This window comes from Thunnus albacares, chromosome 3 (genome assembly GCF_914725855.1).
Source record: "Thunnus albacares chromosome 3, fThuAlb1.1, whole genome shotgun sequence".
Classification (NCBI taxonomy): Eukaryota; Metazoa; Chordata; class Actinopteri; order Scombriformes; family Scombridae; genus Thunnus; species Thunnus albacares.
Window position 1 is genome coordinate 8,051,884 of NC_058108.1, and position 18,075 is coordinate 8,069,958.

Sequence of the window (18,075 nt, forward strand, 5' to 3'; positions counted from 1 at the left end):
GAACATTACTGAGGATTAGTAACTTTAATGAAAAAAGGTAACGCCTGCACTTTTACTCCAAGCCGCAAAAGTTTAATCTGGACGTTTTCAATCCTTTCAGTTAACTTTTTGTGGCTTGGAGTAAGTGTGCAGACGTTTTTTTTCACTGAAATTGCTTTCTGATAGCCTTGCAGCTATGCGTATAACTACTCTCCTTTAATTAGTACACTTAACCTGACATTTACAAATTGGTCTGGAACCTCTCAGTTCATTTTTGATTTCCAAGGGGAGTTATCAACTGGTGCAGACCAAAATGGACACAATTGGATAGACCCACAACCAATCAGAGCAATGAAACGTGTGACGTAATGCAGAGTGACGGAAAAATGTAAACAGACTACAGCATGCAGTGATAAGCTGTGATAGTGTGCCAGTTGTTTGCCTGGGTCCAGATGTTTGTATCCGCCCACTCCACCTAGTCAAGAGACAATTCTGACTGATATCAGGCAGGTTGTTTGTGCTTCTTTTAGAGAAAATATACCGCCCAGTTCATTAAATACTGCCGCGATAGCAGATTCAACAGACCATTCCACTTCAGTGGCAGCCATCTTCAACAGTGCTCCTCTGTCATAGATGTTATTATAAGAACTGGATATGGCTCTGCCGCTCAGCCTTGCAGCCAATTTTTTCCCAGTTGGCACTTGTGGTATTGCAGCAAAAATCCCCCTGCAGCCCAAAAAGCATTTTCCCAAAGACCACCACTGTAAACAAGACATCTGTAAAACTGTTGACAGGACACTTTGAATTGCAAACAAGGTCACTTATGACTCTTTCTATTATGATTTTTTGTTCCATGGAGGTTTTATATTTGTAAAACTTTCCTGGAGCTGAGAAAAGCAATTGAAAAATCTGTGACGTCACCACAATGTAAAGTCTATGAGCCGAGTGGGAACTCACGGGTGGGGCCAGCGGGGGAAACACTACTGCACATATTCAGTGGGCCACATACCCCCGCAAGATAGAAACTTTTTGACATACGCGCCAGGCGAGCAATTCTTATTGGACTGAACAGATGCCATTTTCGGTCCAGTATCCAGCTCTTATAATACATCCATGTTCTTTTTACAGTCACTGAATCAAATCTGCCCCATATTAGCTAAATGGTTGTGGTGGGCCTGACTGGGCCGGGTCAGCTGGAAATCTGTCTGAACAGGAGGGGGACCAGGCGCATCTGCCAGAGAAAATAAAACATGAGTTTGTAGATTCATCTGGTTCACAGGTTACTTTACACTAGTCGTTACTGAAAAAAGTAATCACATTACTGTAATGCAGTACTGTTAATTGGGGAGGTCGAAAGGAGCCCAAAAGAAAAACTGCCCTGAAGCACAATAAAACGTTAATCCGTCCGTGGTTAAAAGGCTCACGTCTGCTCTTGTTAGAAACAATTATTCAATTATATTTTTCACTCAGTTAATTTTATGAACTTGCAGTCAGTAGTAGATTAATATGAGTTATGAGGTGGGTAAATACTTTTTTCCCCACTGTTGTAGCATTTTTTTTTTTATATGTACCAATGGTTCAATCCATGGACACACTGTTCAGCTGGTCTCCAGGCAGGAGGAGCTAACGCTGAGCTGAGACGCCGCTAAAAAAAGTCTGAAAGTATGCTGAGCCGGTCGGACGTGAAGAACCTCTGTACCAGGTAAGATACGGGGTAGCTAAGCCTCAAAATGACGACCGGGGTAAAAACTTCAGTCCAGAGAAACGAGGCTGTTGGTAATAGTGATATAGTAACGTTAGCCTGGAAAGAGGTTAATGCTAGCAAGCTCACGGTGTTAGCGCACGTTAGCTGACGTTACTCGGATGGCTAACATTTTAAAGAGGACCGGCGTCTAACTCAGCGACTGTTTTTAAATGACACCTCATTCATTTACAATTTAGTGTGTGTGTTTAAAACAGTTGTGATGTTTAACGTTATGTTCGTGTTTTTGTGGCAGACAGACAGCCAAAGTTTACAGGTGTTACCCTCAGTCTGTGTCTGCCTTCGTGGCTATGTGTAGAAACTTGGTCATTACAGACAGTGAAGGAGTACAAGCTGTTAACGAGCTGAGCAGCGTGAAATTACATCCATGAGAAAGGCACAAATGTTCATGCAGCTATACCCAGTTGACACAAGTAAAGCCCTAATGAAGACAGGAACTATTTATTCTTGTTTTCTTCGTTTAGCGTTAGCCAATTCAGTCCAGTGTTAAAATGTGTGCAAGACCTTATCGGTCAATCTTAAGGTAAGAAATTACTCAACTACCTGTTTGACTCCATCTGTTACATCTTCTCTTACTCTCAAATATGAGCCAGGATCTATTTGATGTAAATCCAGGTGTTTTCGTTGACTTTGATGAGTTTTGTGATAACTTTGTTTTTCGAAGGAGTAACTTGATCTATTGTACTGAGACATGTCTCCATGAGGACAGGACAGATACTGACACTGAAGGCTACACCGTTATAAGGGCTTATGTTTTGTTTTTAATGGTGTGTTGCGCTATGTGTGTTGTATGTACTTTTAAAGTACTTTGGGAGAAGCTAAAAAAAAATCCCTTTGAGGTGGACAATATAGTCAATCTATTTAATCTATTTATCTATCTTTCAGTGTCTCATACTTGTGACCAAAGGTCAGACTAACCAACAGAGGACACACAAATATTTACACCACCATCCTGGTGGATTTGGATCAAACTGCTCAGGACGCATATAAAGGATATATATACAGGACATAAAAGTTGTATTAACACTGAGCCATCTGTCAAAGCTGATACTTTATTTAACCCAACAGGAAATTACATCTGGTAAATTACACAGACAGACTATAAATAAATAGTGTGAAAGCTCATTCTTGACCTTGGAAACAATAAAAGTGATTCTAATATGAAATGGATGAAGGCAGGCAACTCTTCACATCTGTTAATGCTATAACCTGCAGATGTGTGATAGTTTTGCTTGATAAACTTGATAAATAATCAAAATAGGAAATGATCCATTTTCTGTTGAATGACAAAATCATTCCAGAGCAAGTGTCGGGGTCAGAAAGTGACAAAAATCAGGGCAGGGTTACAGAACGAGCATTTGAACTGACACTTACCCACATGCACACACATACAGAGACATGTGGGAGCTGGCGCTACCCGTGCTATGACCTTAAGTGACATAGTAAGCATGAAACTTAAAGGAGACACAGATGGATTAGGGTTTGTACACTGTGTAACAACATCCAACACACTTAAAAAACAGCTCAGCTCTCATCCAAAATGCATCCTCGGCTACCAAAACTGGTTCCACACTCATTGTTCAAGGTTCAATCCGCCCGCTAATCAGTAATTGCTGACCAGGGCTCTTTCTTCTTAATTCATCCCACTTATTATTAAAACTCAAATACGCTACAACTTACAGGCGAAGTGTCCAACCTGTTCTTCCTGATTGACCCGATTATCACTAGTTTTAACGGAGCTCGGCCCTCTGTCTTGGTTCTACAAGAAGGGGAAGAAACTTGAGATGGATGGTGTAGCGGAGAGAGAGGGAGGAGACTCTGTGAGATAGAGATCAGTTATTCATGTGGGACAGAGGTCTGGAGGGACGTGGAGTTTATTATGGGATGCGTACGAAAGAGAACAACATGATGGTAACAGAGTGTTCAGAGGAGAAGAGGCGAAGGAAGGGTGAATAATTGAATTCTTCATACAGCGTACAGTGAGGCTGTGTTTGGGTCTGTGCTGCCGAGGGATGGGAAATATGGGCCACGCATACAATAGCGACAATAAGGGCATTATTTGTTGGCCATGGTAGTCGAAAGAGATTGCCAGTTTGACCTGTGTGTGTGTGTGTGTGTGTGTGTGTGTGTGTGTGTGTGTGTGTGTGTGTGTGTGTGTGTGTGTGTGTGTGTGTGTGTGTGTGTGTTAGAGCATGTCAGTTGAGCAGTGTGAGCAGCTGAAGAGACAGAGGGGGAAAGTAACGGTTACCGGCTGTGTGTGATGTAAGAAAGATTATGTGTTCCACTTCAGTAATACCAAATAGAGCCTCTTAGCAAATATTTCTACAAACTGGTTTGTGTCTCCACCCATTTATTTAGAAGATAATTGTTAAAAGCACGGACAGAGCATTGTTTTCTTAGGCTTATATTTCTCTTTCATGGAGACAAATGTTTTGTTTGTGCCATTGTGACATCTGTTTTGGATTGTTTTACTGTGGTGGTTTATCTGTTTAGTGACATAAATGATCTGCCACTTCAGACCCACCTAGATATTGTTTCAACAGATCAGATATCATCATTATTATATTATTATTATTGCAGAAATGTAATTCACAGTTGCATTATCTTCCACTGATTAGGATATCATTCAGTTTGAGGCTGCAAGCAGTCATTCATAACTGCTAGGAGAGTGGTTTACAGGAAGGTTTTCATGAAATTCATGTCTAAAGTGCAGGAGGAATAAAGACCTGTTGTGCTGCATGTGCAAGAAAAAGATCTAGTAAAAGACAACCTTACCAGGAAGGACCAACTATCGTTTTTGTTATCAACCATTAAAGAGATGCTCTTCTAAATATTGTCAGCGTGGTTTTAGATTTGGAGTTTTGGTGGCACCACAGTTTGTTTCTTTGTTTCCAGCTTTAGATGAATTGTTCGTTACATTTACTCACTAAGTCCATTATAGGAATAGACATGTTCATCAAACTGGGTTTTGGCCACTTGGGGGCAGCGGAAACAACACAAAACATATATTAGTCGCCTTTTTACACATCCAGCAGATATGGAGCAACATTAGCATTAATTTGTGTGACTTTACACCTTACAAATGTAAGTTCGGTATTCAGTCTTGTTTTAGATGTTTTTAGTCCCCTCCAACTCCCAAAGGAAACACTCTGGTGGCTGGTTGCTAACTGTGTCTGCTGTCTTTTTTTTGTAAACTTTTTTTTAACACTGCTTGTGTCTGGAAATTACATTGATGAGAGCAGTGAGAGTGAATCAAAACAGAAGCTGACAGACAGAAGCTCATCAGTGCTGAGTCAGGTTCGGGTTCGTCACTGTGAGCGTTGCGATCCATTGTAAATATAGAAATATTTATCATAGCTGTGTTTCATTTCATAAAAATGTATTTGTTTTTATGATGTTAGAGGAGGTGGTCCACCTCTGCTATGAAACATTGTGGGAAACCTGAAAATTTTCATCCTAGTTAAGTAGTTAACTTGCTTTTTTCCCCACACTAAGATAGTGATAAGCAGTTTTAGTTCACAAACGAATATCTTTGGGGCTCAGACAGATGAAATAATTTGAGATAAACATCAGAACAGAGCAAGATTAATTATAGGCTCGTCGTCTTGAGGAAGTAGGATGAGCCAGCTACATACTCATTATGCATATTAGAGGTGCCTGAACAAAGCTCTGTTACCAACAATGAACAATAGGAACAACAGCCTATTTCTCCAACATGTTGTCCTCCTCTGTGTTCATTCTTTCATCTCCTCCAGTTGTTGTTTTCAGTGTTTTTATTCAAACTTTAAAATATTTTTTTGTCAAAATTAAAAGTACATAGCAGCTGAAAACAATTCAAATTTGTGCCATACAGTATCGTGTCACGATTGAGACAACTTGACAAGTGATTTTTATACCTAAATGATAAAGGAATGATGCATTTTCATATATGAAGAAAGAAAGAAATACATACAAAAAAAACATCTTTTGCAATCCCCTCTGCTTGTCACTTTGTGTTACACCACGCCCTCCACCATGGCTTTCTCCTGATCTGCCTCTTTCTGGTTTGTTCGATCCCAGGCTATGATAGTCGTCACCCCCAGTCCAAGCCTTACAGTGAGGATGAAGACGATTCTTCCATGACCTCCTTTGGTGTTGCTGTACGAGGCCTCCCCCTGGCCTTGGCGTCCATGACACAAGTTGCCTCCTCAGACTCACGCTTCCACCCTAAATGGCGGGCGATCACCGTGGCAACCCTGCTGGTTTTAGTGCTCGTGTTATATCTGCACCGGACAGCAGGGGACAGAGACACTCCTACCAGAGGTTACTACCGCAACAGGGCTCATAGTTTGCAAATGCACGGTGATGAAGACATCTTCAGGGACAATAACGGACAAACAGCACAAAGCCTTGGCCACCGCCAGAAAAGGGAACCACCTTACAATGACACGTACCCCTTAAGTCCACCAGTCAAGACAAAGCATGGCATCAGGTACCGTATAGGTGTAATCGCAGACCTGGATACAGCATCACGTAGCTCAAAGGATCAGACGTGGTTCAGCTACATGAAAAGGGGATACCTGACTGTTTCAGAGAGTGCCGACACACTGCAGGTGGAGTGGGACGCTGAGGCGGTCACTCTGGAGAGTCATCTGGCTGAGAAAGGACGAGGTAAGAGGGATAAAAACAGATCTGTTATACTTTGTATAATATTCACTTCTTATGTCAGTATGTGGGTTACCTCAATGTTTCATTGACTACGTCTGCTGTAGGGATGGAGCTGTCCGAGTTGGTGGCGTTTAACGGTCACCTGTACAGTGTGGATGACCGCACAGGTGTGGTGTACAGGATTGAGGGCAGCCAGGCCGTCCCCTGGGTCATATTACCTGACGGTGACGGCTCAGTTTCCAAAGGTCAGTCTCCACTAGACCTCTTACTTCTATTTTGTGCACACATGTAGGTCCGATTGAGAAAAAGCCTGAGACGAAATGGTTTTCTTCAAAATCTTTAAATCTAAATCTAACAAAACTCAAGAGAGACTTTTTGAAATGTCGGGAGTCGTTTTACGTTCACACCCATTCTGACAGATCTGTCCTTGTTGTGTGTGTGTGCAGGGTTTAAGGCGGAGTGGCTTGCAGTGAAGGATGAGCACCTGTACGTTGGCGGTCTGGGGAAAGAGTGGACTACGACCTCCGGAGAAGTCGTCAACAACAACCCGGAGTGGGTGAAAGTTGTCGGCTACCATGGTGACGTGGAGCACGAGAACTGGGTGCCATACTACAACGCACTGCGGGGCGCTGCTGGGATCCAACCACCAGGTTCTGACAACTGTTTTTTTTTTTACTTGATAGTCCTGTTGACAGTTCCTATCACACTTTTTTTTGTTGGCTCTTCTATACACACAACTCTCTTGATTCCTTCAGGTCTCATCCATTATTTCTCCCAACAGGTTACCTCATCCATGAATCCGCAGCATGGAGTGAGCGTCTCCAGCGCTGGTTCTTCTTGCCTCGCCGCGCCAGCCATGAGCACTACGAAGAGACAGCAGATGAGCGGCGTGCCACCAACATGCTCCTGTCCTGCCCCGCAGACTTCAGCTACATAACAGTGCGGCACGTCGGCCCGCTTAACCCCACCCACGGCTTCTCCTCTTTTAAATTTGTTCCCGACACAGACGATCAGATTATTCTGGCCCTGAAATCAGAGGAGGATGCCGGCAGGATCGCCACATACATTATTGCATTTACACTCGACGGTCGGGTGCTGATGCCCGAGACAAAGATAGGGGATGTGAAGTATGAAGGGTTGGAGTTTATTTGAAAATGACAGAGCTGAAGGCGCACAGTTTCTTGAAAGCAAAGATCTTCAGTATTACATTCCCCTCTCAGTTTTACGGTGCAATAATTTCATATGACCCAAAATTATATATTTCATAATTATATGATGACCGAGATGAGCAAGAGAAGGTTGAAGGGCAGGAGAATGCCATAGCACAAGGGGAGGACAATTAAATATCACCTACAACTTCAATTATGTGACTATTGTACGCAGCAAATCTGTGAGTTGCTATACACACCAGTCACGCAGAAGTTGTCACTAACCAGTCGCCACCGGATAAGATTTTTTAATGTTTTAAAGCCTTAACGACTTCATATCGGCGCTGGTAGATTGATGCTTTTGTCTAAACCTTGAGTTAAACATCCTTGTTTGATCAGACACTACTTATATCCCCGAGGAGTCTGGGTAAAAAAAGAAACCAGGTTAATGTGCATCTCCTCTCCTGCAGCCAAACTCTGCTGGTCAGACACTCAGGGGAACAAGATGAAACAACATAAGCACACAATGAGACAACATTTTTAAAAAAGTAGAAATGAATGTCCATAAACTACTTGAAATATTAAACTTACTCATTGCTTTGTGTTTTCTTATTTTACATGAACCGGTATAGATACACTGAAGTTTCTCTTTTCAGATTTATAGTAACATGATGGGGGTCGTCGTGGAGCTTGCCGAGTAAACTTCATGTGATGAGTTTTTCTCAGCGTCAGCAGTTCAAGTCAGAATATGTACAGTATTTGGTCTGAACAGAAACACCAGCTATTTTATTTAAAGATTAACCAGTAATATATTTGTTTTGTATCCTCTCAAAACAAGAATTAAAATATCTCCTCGTTTGAATGTCTTATGTCTTGTTTTTAAATGAGTCTACCACCCAAGTGAAGTGTCTGATATATGCAACAAATTAGAGCCATAATGTCAACATTTTTATTGCGCTGGGATAAAACAACAAATTAAAAAATAATCACTATAAATTTTTACAGTTTTCATGTGTACAAAGTCAGTTGTGTTTCATTACTTTTCATTTTACACAGTAAACAAATTTCCTCAAGCATTTTAACGACTTCAAACTTTGATTGCTACTGAATTACACAAATGTGATATTAACTGATAAAAATGACAAGATGATGGGTTGGACCGGTTTAACAAGCTGCAAAGTTAGTTATTCACATAACAGTTCTATCTCTCAACACTTGAAACCTGAGGAAAATCCTTGCGAGGCATCTTGTTTACAGGCTTGTTCCCATGACAAGGATGTCTTGAGGTAGACCGGCCACTTTAACGGGTTTGAAGGAGCCCAGCTTAGTGTAGAAGTCGATCATCCTCCGATCGTTCTGCCTCAACTCGCAGAACACTCCTTTAGAACCTGAAAAAGCAGGGATGAGATAAACCAAGATGGTGATTGCTTTGTATTCTCTTTTGGAGAAGATAAATGTTTCAGCTTTTTTAAGTGTGAAAATGGATAAAGTTTTAAACTGCAGTTAAAATCCAGTTCCATAAACATTTTCCAAAGCATTGTGAGGCCTTGACGTACCGCTGCTCCTGATGGTGGACAACAGCTGGCCAATCATACGCCTGGCAGGAGAGGGATCAGTGACCCGGGGCAGTACTTGGGTAGTGACCAGGGAGGGGAAGTCCCTGAATACTGAGTCACTTATCTCCCTCTAGAGGCGAGAGATAAAACACAGTAAAACACCATTTCAGTTTACTTTATTATCAAAAACAAATAGATTCTTGCATTTGATGAATCAAACTTGAACCTTGGCTGCAGCTGCTTTGGCGTCGGTGAGTGCGAGGGTGTAGCCACACACCCCCATCTCATCCTCCAGGATGAAAGCACACAGAGGGGAAGGAGGGATTTCACCTTTTGACAGGCTGCAGCAGGGCAGAGAGGATGTTAAGATTGAGGTATTAAAGAATAAATATTTGGAGGGGAGCAAATTGACTCTCTTACCCATCACTAATAAGAGCCGTCTGTGTCATGGAGGGGGCTTTTTCCTCTTCGGCTCTTTGCATCTCCCTGAAAATCCTCTGCACTTCCATCTAGGACAGAAAACAACGTTATTTGAGGTTGCCTTGAATCACTTTTGAATATGTGATGATGAAGAGCCCGTCATCTTCACCTTGTCCTCAGGGCAGTACGGACGTATGCAGTACACTGCCGTCATGGGAGGATGTTTGAACAGGTCCCTGTTTCCATGGCAAGGCAGCATTCTCTGCATGTATAAAGAAGCAGTATATTCATATTCATGTAGACCTACATTAATCATTTACTGATATGGTCATATTATAAAAAAAGGATATTTACAACATGCAATAATCCTGCTCAGTGGAAAAAATGGCTGATAAATACATCACTCTTGTCAGAATACAAAGCCTTGTTAGATTACCTGGAACTCTCCAGAGAGACCGCCTCTGAAGCCCCAGGGTTCAGGATCATCAGTCATTAGCTGGGCTGAGGGTGGGCCACGCCCTCCTATGAAAACCAAATAATATCAAGTCTGAAGCCACAGTTGCTAACTTTTATTAGGTTTAGGAAGGAATCAATTCATTGTTTTTTCTATAACATGTCTGAAAATGGTAAAAAATATTGTTATAAAAAAAAAACTTGACATTATGACACAAAAGTTTCAACTCATCACATTTGAGAAGCTGCAAACAGCAAAGGTTTGGCATTTTTCCTTAAAAAAAAAAAGATCAAAATAGTCAATCAACTAATCATAGCAGCTCTATTATGCATTAACACAGTAATCTTTATAAGTAAAATAGCCCCATTTTGTGATTAAAAACAAACAACATAATACTTTGGATTCAGCAGAGACCCTATTCTTCCCACATGATGAAGACTGTTGCAGTAAGTTAAGACAGCATGTAGCAAAGCCACCTGGCATCTCCCCAACTTCCTGGAAAAGGACACTTGTGAGCGTATCCGTCATAATCTTTTTAATCCAAATGCAGACTTTACTTCTTATTTTTGTTCTGTTTGAGTTTATTTGTGGAGATTCTGCCGTTACAATCTCATGAATTCTTGCTTTAGTAGTTTCTGCCTTCAGTACAAACTGTACACTGTAATACTTTTATGGTTTTTGTAGCTATTTAATTGTCAAAGTGGCACCATGTTCATGTGGACTTTATCAGTTATGATGGGAATTAATTTCATAAATCTTATTCTTTAAAGGAGTAGCCTTGACTAAAATAAAATAGCAGAGCAGAGGGTTTATGGTTAGAACTTGTTCCAACATGTTATTCTGCGTACTATTTGCATCATTCTATAGATTCCTGCTATAATCAACCGTTATATTGATGTGACATTTTTGTCTTTTACAGCAGCTTTTCCCCGTCATACTGTATCCTTTTCATGCCCACTTGTGCAGTTCAATCATCATTAGAAGATTCAGATTTTCTCACCCAGAGTTTTCACGTAGGCTCGAGCCAGACCGACGCCACTCTTGATGTCACAGATGTAGTTGTAGAGGTCGTAAAGAATGCTGCGGTTCGGGGCGTTGGACAGGCGGTTGAACATCTGCACTACCGCTTCGCACATGCCGTCAAACTGCTCTGCTCTTGAACACCACTCCGCCGTCTGAGAAACAGCAGCAGGTGAAGCAACTGCGCAAAAAATACATGTGTACGACATCATCAGCATTTGAAAAACTATAAAAACAGACCTTGTCCGTCTCAGTGGTGGCAGCGAGACTGTGTTTTTTAAGCCAGTCCAGCTCCTGCAGCATGGTCCTGGCTGTGTGCCCATATTCGTACGGCAGGTAGAAGAGGTCTGACAGCAGCTTCAGGTCGTCCAGGGTCAGAGGCTCGGCTGTGTACAGCGGGTTATCTCCAGGTCCTGGAACGTAGGAGCTCTCATCAGACGACTCCTTCTTGAGGTGAGCTGGAGGATGATGAGCGCCTGAAAGGATGAGGAAGGCGATGAGACATTGTGCAGCCCTACTGTCTCCTGATATTCTGGTAACAATATATTAAAAGTGTACACAGGATAATGTGAGTGTGTACCTCCAGGTTGATCTGTGCTCATAAACTCCTTCAGCCAGTCAGTGAGGGCCAGGTTCAGGGCTTTCTGGGGGCTATAGCGGGGGTCCTGCTGCTCGTCGCCTGGTGACGGAGGTCAGAGACAGTGAGAGATTCAAACTGGGAAATAAAGCTGACCTAAACGACAAAAAGCACAGACACTCACCCATTTCCACATCCATCGGTCCCCCGTCAGCAGTAGCCTTGCACCATGTAGCCAAGGTGTGGATGGCCACGTAGTTTGGGTAGAACTCACAGTTAGGATTGGTGAGCACTCCTCTCAGTTTAGGGATCAGCTCAGTGGGACGATCCTTATCGGAAAAGATAAAGTTATTTATTTCAGAATATAGATATCAAGGTCAGACCTCTAAAATATATTATTGTGCCCTTCAGTCTTTTATTAACTGTTTGAACCCCAGGCTTCTTTTGCTTGGTTTTATTTACAGGCCTTTAGCAGAGTCACTACATGTCTTAGCCAAGAACGCCATATATTTTTTATTTTCAGAATAAGTTGGGCAATAAATTTGCATGGGAGTTGTACTATACATGTTTTAGAACAGTTTTTTCATGAAAAAAAAAAAGTTTTTTGCAATTTAAATATCCACAGGTTTTAAACACAGGGTAATGATCTGCATATGTATGGATAAGAGGAGAGTGTGTGTTACAGGGATATAAGAACCATGTTGATAAGACATTCTGAGCCATAGTAATTTAAAGAGATTATCATATTAATTAATTTTAATCTCTATTTTATTATTTTACTGGGGATTTTTCAAAATTGATGTTTAAGTGGATTTATGGACTTTTATCAAATATATAAATAATGTTCCTATAATACATCTGTGCTTCATCTGTGATCAGGACATTATATATAAGTGTAGGTGCCTCAACAAGTGTAAATCACGCTGAATCTATTGTTGTGTGTCATGTTTGTGTATTCAGATTTGACTGACTTTGAGAAGGAGAAGTGGTGCTTATTGAGGCATCCACTGGGTTAATGTTAATGTCAACAGGTAGATATTTACCTTGTAGGGTCCAATGAAAAGCCTTTGTGGATCGTAGTCATTGGCGTGGATATTGTCCCAGATGACTGGTGCCCTCTTCAGTACAGATGACACCTCTTCTATGGACTCAACTGAGATTATGTGGGACACCACCTTTGGACCTAAATAATACAAGAAATAAAAAAAAGTTTTCAGTCCTCATGATTCCGTCTGTGGAGTACCTGGACACAAGTTGAGCCTTGGTTTGGTGCAAGCTTACCAGTCCACAGTATGTCTATGCCAGGCAGCAGCTGGTCTCCCACAGTGTGCAGGTAGGAGGACTGGGACACGCTGGGAGTGCAGAACGAAGCACAATAATCTGGAATTACAGGACAGAACAAGAGTGAAACAGATGACAGTGACAAAAGAGGAAAAACTGAGCTTATTATGAAAAATAAAACTGACTTCACGTAATTTTTACATGCTTTCGATGGCTGTCAACTTAAGTATGATTTTTCTACTGTTATACCAGTAGGACAGAAGAGGAAGGTCTCAGGTTCTCCCAAATGCTGGTACACCTCATTAGTGATGGCCACCTGAGCGTGGGCGAAGGAGCTGAAGGCTTCTTTATCAGCTGAACACATCTCGGTCTCAATGTCGTCAAACAGTAAAGAGAAGGAGCTGCAGCCAAACCCTTTGACCTGAAGGATAAACGGCACAACTTGTGGTTTGGAGATATCTGACCTCAGCAATCTTAAAATCTTTGTGCATTTTTTTTTTTAAACTTGAAAAAGCTTAAATATAGAGGATGCAACAGGGTCAGGAAAAGTCTACACTTAATTTGCTGCAGACTTTTCTCCACAACACCTTATCCTCAAAAAGGGTTATTCCACCAGGAATTAAACCCATTACCTGCAGCAGTGTTAGTGCCATCAGTTGCCCATTGACCTACTTGCAGTTTACTGAATGTTACCATTTTACTGCTTCATGTGTCATACAAAGTAATGTGGTGTCCAAAACCAAACCCTAGAGAGCCATAAAGCTAAATACAGCTCCGATTAAATTATCTCTTCTGCTCCACCCTTCATCGTACAAAGTCCTACCTGATCCAGTTTCCTCTTCAGGGCAGCAACCTCTTTGGGGTTGGAGAAAGTAACGTCCAGACCAGGAGAGATCGCATAGATGAAGTCGACGTTGTGCGCTTTCGCTGCAGCTATCAGGGCGATGAGTTGTTCTAGGAAAAGAACAATTTTTCATATTTTTAGGCCTACAGGTAAAATGTCTGCATTGGTACAAACAATCTGTGATGTCCCAAAGTCCACTGATTTGATAGTTTCTATTTTGACATCCACTCATCAGAGACATGATAGTTTTATTGGGTCAAACTTCAAGTCATCACTGCCCTTCAGTCTGTAACCTTACTGATAACATTCAACCAAGCAACAGAGAGAAGATCCAAACTGAGCAATAAAAGCAATTAAACAATATCTCAAAGGAGATATTGTTGAGTCAGAATGTGTATTTGGTGAGACAACAATATAAAATTAGGTTTAGTTAATTTATAAAATAAGGTTTATAAGTTTTTAAAAATAATGGGTCTCATTTAGTGTTTCATTTCGTTTTTCTGGTCAAATTGTAAATGAAGATTCTCATGTGAGCATGCTCTCAAAAATTCAAATAACTGTTAAGTAAATAAGGGTGTTTTCAGTTTCAATCCCTGTTTCTATCTGGTTAACTGGTTGGTGAATCCCAGGCAAATTAGTGACCACAGTATGTGTTGGTAACGCAGGTCCTGATGAGACAACTGGAAGAATTTCTAAATATAATTTAGCTTTTTTTTAAAGGGTCCGATTGAAAGGTAGTTGCATATCTGTACAGACACATATAAATGATGAGTAAAAGTCTCAAAAATAAGCTCCCACACACTGGCAAGACTGAGTTTCAGTTCAACATCCAAGGCAACCGAGAAAAAGCTATTCCAGATGACATAAAAGAAAGAGTGCGACACTGATACCCAGACAGTCAACTGGCAAGACTGAGTTTCAGTTCAACATCCAAGGCAACCGAGAAAAAGCTATTCCAGATGACGTAAAAGAAAGGGTGCGACACTGATACCCAGACAGTCAACAACAGGTCAGAGACAGCTGATTTGATAGTTTCCATTTTAGGTTCATCAGTAAGCGATAAGAGTCATTAATCCTGCTTGATGGGACAGTCAGAAGTGTTCAGTCTTGTGTATTTTTGGTTACTGGGTGGGTAACTGACCACTGGGTGAGATTTGTGATATCAGTGTGAACAGAGTGGATATGTGAAGGGGTGAAACTCACCTGCCTCCTCAGCAGAGTACAAGTCTCTCCAGTACATCCTGTGTTTGTAGTCATCCTTGGGGGCATACAGGTATGTGTTCAAACCCCATTTCTGCTCCCTGTGAAACACAACACCAGCAATACACAATCACACCAAATATCATGTTGTGTCACTCATTTGACTTGAGAGTTAAAGAACACGTTTATTTGGTTGTGGTCTGAAAGGGGGGATTGCTGTCTGACAGTGAATGCGCTGATAGCGGAGGGGTCCATGTCAGTGATTGCATAGTCAACTACACTAGACCCAAGACCTGAGGAGTATGTGAATCTCCCTAAAGAGACCCCTCTGAACCTACCGTTAACTATGTACAGACCTAAGGCCCAACAGAGATGCAGTATCTCCCTTGATTTATTTCAGAGTCAAGGTGGTTCTGATGGGTGATGGTTGGTGTGGTAAACAAGAGAGAATGACCAAATACATGGTTGTTATCCTGTGGGTCAGTTACATCATGTTCAGATGCTGCTCATCAATTCAGATCTCCAGTTAGAAACACGTTTCTCTGGGCTTGGAAATAGGTGATTTCTGAATGGAGTTTCAAAAATGTCTTCATCAAAATAAGTTGAATCTATTGGGGGCAAAGATCTCCTTTATGTCACACTGAGATCCTCCCCGATATCCTGCCCTTGTGTATGTTTTTTAATTTTATAGAGGGCACCATGACTTCATCATATCCTGGAGGACAGTGAGTGAGCAGATCGTTTTTACACCATGTTTCTGTCAACACAATTACGTCAATGTCTTTGATAGATTTCATGAATTCAGGGTTTCCACTCTTCAGCTCAAAGGTTGAGGAGTGGAGACCCTGATATTTATATAAGAAATAATAATGACATAAATTCCATGGAGGCATGCACTATTTTTACTAATACTACTAATGTACTGACTACTACTATTGCTATTATTACTGCCACTAACTAACAGTACATTTCCATGTTGTTCTGATACTCAAGTGGTGTCCTGAGTAAGTGCATCATAGCTGAACATAAGCCAGGTGCAAAGGGTGGGCAGTGTGGGGACTGTGGCCGTAGGCTGGGCTACAACCACAGCTGCTCTGCTGCTCTGGGTGGGGAGTTGTTAGGGGGACAAGGGGCAGCTACTGCTTTCCTGATTACAAATAAAGCTGTACATGTGATAAACACACGCAATGGACAACACCCAATATGATGCAAAACAGAGTTTTAGGGCAATTTCTAAAACAAATGACCATTTCTAGTCATGCACTGAGACTTATTTATAGTAGGAGGCCACATACCTTTTAAACAGATCTGTTCTTTGCTCCATAGTCCATGGCCGCCCATAAAAACCTGCAGCAAGCAAAGGTCATGTCATGAACCAAATGATGTCACCTTATCAGAAGTGATCAATACATGACTGAATTTCACCTGATCAAAAAAACATATCTTTAAATGTATCTTGAATTAACCCTGTATGCAGCTAAATAAATGCAGCCTAATGTAAATGTTTACATCCGGGTTAAATCAGATGACTCCAGCAGGATCACCACAGGGGTCTGGTCGTCCAGTTTGGGCCCCTGGTCCCGGTCTGCTCACCTTCTACCACCCCGCTGATGAACCGCCTCGTCCCAGTCTGGGGATCCGCCTTGGTACTGGCCGGTTTCGACATGATTTACTGTTAAGTTGAGTGTTGAGTCCTCGTCTCTGTCTCTTTAGTTCAGTAATGCTCAGACAGCAGCTCCAGGTCTGACACAGCGGTACTGTCAGTCATAACTCTGCACGCCCGCCTTTAACGTGATTCACTTTTATTGCGCCGTCTTCTCACGCCTGCGCAGACCAGTCGGGTTTAAGCACAGAGAGCGTTGCGCAACATGATGTAACTATGTTATGTATCTAAAGTCTGCAGTTATGGAGACTTAAGACGAATAAGATGTTTGTTTTGTGATGACTGAAGTTCACCTCAGCCTCATGTTGACTGGACGTGTCTGACTGGGTGAACGTCTTAAAGGGACAGTGTCCCTGTCACTTAAAGGGACAGTGCACCTGAAAACACGAAGCTGACAGAGAGGTGGTCAAGATTACACCAGTACTTTACAATTCAAAGTCCTGCTGTAAATATAGTTAAGTTTGGCAAGTTTTTTTTTCATCACCCATGATTCTGACTAAACTCTGGTCAGTTTGTGATGTTGTAATCTAATCTAATCTGGTAGTGTTGGTGATGGTGTTTGTGAAAAGTTCCTCTTTTTGCAGTTTCAATATCCTCTGGATTTTTGAGAATTTTTCCCTTTTGCAACATTATTTGAAAGTATTTGTGACTGCACCAGCAATTTAGGCAGTGACTCATAGCAGTTATTAAGTTGAATAGACTGGTGTGAGTCCCACGTGTCAATTTGTAGAGCTCCAACAATCACAATTTTAGAAGAGATTAATAACGTATAAGTCTGAACCATTATTACTTACACCTGTGCCCTGCAAAAACTGCTGGTGCCTAAATAAATCCTCAAGATAAGTAAGTTCTCTATAAAACCTGAACATTATCAGCTGGGAAAACTGTACCTTGTTATTGCAATGTAGCATACTGACTTATCTTAACCTCTGTTAACCACTTGTAAATCCCATGTTGCTGTAACACCTGTTTTGTTTATGATGGAATATTTGCCACTTTTTGGTCTAAAAATATTTTGCATACTGCTAAAATCACAATTATATTGATCATGAGGCTCCCAATCAGAAATATATTGTACATCTGATGCTGGAACCAGGACTATCAGTAAGCATAATGATAAGCTCCAGCAAACCTGTGTCAGTATATGGAGTTCAGGCAATGTGAGAGGTCACATATTTGATGTGCCACTACAGGGAAGGCACAGGTGTAACTAATACCATTAATGATGACTCTGTTCCATTTAATGTGCCACAGAGCCACAAGCCAATGGGACACAATAGACTCCTTGAACTGGAACCCCTGATTGGGCCATTAATAATGTTATAAATTACCTGTTTTTGACATCTTAACTTTACAGAGGCAGAAGTCAATGTTAAAGTGTTGGATATGTCAAAGTTAATCCCTGGCGTAGGCTATCCAGCACTTGCTTAGTGTAGTTAGGACGTATGGCTGAGATGTGGAAATGTTTAGCAGGACAGCTTCCAACAGCATATGCGGTTGAAGCCTTGATGAGGCTAACTCCAC

The 18,075-nt window shown here is 41.5% G+C and overlaps 2 protein-coding genes across 3 annotated transcripts; one reads left to right on the forward strand and one right to left on the reverse strand.

Annotated features, from left to right (window-relative positions):
- Window positions 1-1,443: 1,443 nt before the first annotated feature.
- cant1b (calcium activated nucleotidase 1b) lies at window positions 1,444-8,398 on the forward strand. 2 transcript variants are annotated; one of them, XM_044346147.1, is made up of 5 exons: window positions 1,444-1,681; window positions 5,801-6,391; window positions 6,493-6,633; window positions 6,835-7,038; window positions 7,170-8,398. In XM_044346147.1, the coding sequence occupies exons 2-5, from the start codon at window positions 5,860-5,862 to the stop codon at window positions 7,538-7,540; spliced, it is 1,248 nt and encodes a 415-aa protein (XP_044202082.1). In that variant the 5' UTR covers window positions 1,444-1,681; window positions 5,801-5,859; the 3' UTR covers window positions 7,541-8,398. The 2 variants fall into 2 exon arrangements, with proteins under 2 accessions (XP_044202082.1, XP_044202083.1); XM_044346148.1 differs by lacking the exon at window positions 1,444-1,681 and adding an exon at window positions 1,882-2,264.
- A 219-nt stretch (window positions 8,399-8,617) lies between these two features.
- Window positions 8,618-17,182, reverse strand: ogal (O-GlcNAcase like). Its single transcript, XM_044346146.1, has 17 exons — window positions 16,482-17,182; window positions 16,184-16,235; window positions 14,892-14,989; window positions 13,668-13,798; window positions 13,094-13,265; window positions 12,845-12,943; window positions 12,607-12,746; window positions 11,748-11,892; window positions 11,567-11,665; window positions 11,227-11,462; window positions 10,967-11,141; window positions 9,949-10,034; window positions 9,682-9,774; window positions 9,513-9,601; window positions 9,319-9,433; window positions 9,093-9,222; window positions 8,618-8,924 (listed from the first exon to the last, which is right to left on the reverse strand). The coding sequence occupies exons 1-17, from the start codon at window positions 16,552-16,554 to the stop codon at window positions 8,788-8,790; spliced, it is 2,070 nt and encodes a 689-aa protein (XP_044202081.1). The 5' UTR covers window positions 16,555-17,182; the 3' UTR covers window positions 8,618-8,787.
- Window positions 17,183-18,075: the final 893 nt, after the last annotated feature.

What these genes read in the sequence shown, in the direction of transcription:
- cant1b (XM_044346147.1), top strand. Translation starts at nt 5,860, where the DNA reads ATGACCTCCTTTGGTGTTGCTGTACGAGGCCTCCCCCTGGCCTTGGCG. An exon ending in TGACGGCTCAGTTTCCAAAG is followed by an intron (nt 6,634 to 6,834) that starts GTCAGTCTCCAC and finishes GTGTGTGTGCAG; the next exon opens with GGTTTAAGGCGGAGTGGCTT. An exon ending in TGCTGGGATCCAACCACCAG is followed by an intron (nt 7,039 to 7,169) that starts GTTCTGACAACT and finishes TTCTCCCAACAG; the next exon opens with GTTACCTCATCCATGAATCC.
- ogal (XM_044346146.1), bottom strand. Translation starts at nt 16,554, where the DNA reads ATGTCGAAACCGGCCAGTACCAAGGCGGATCCCCAGACTGGGACGAGG. An exon ending in TGAAGAGGAAACTGGATCAG is followed by an intron (nt 13,266 to 13,667) that starts GTAGGACTTTGT and finishes TTTATCCTTCAG; the next exon opens with GTCAAAGGGTTTGGCTGCAG. An exon ending in ACCGATGGATGTGGAAATGG is followed by an intron (nt 11,666 to 11,747) that starts GTGAGTGTCTGT and finishes CTCCGTCACCAG; the next exon opens with GCGACGAGCAGCAGGACCCC.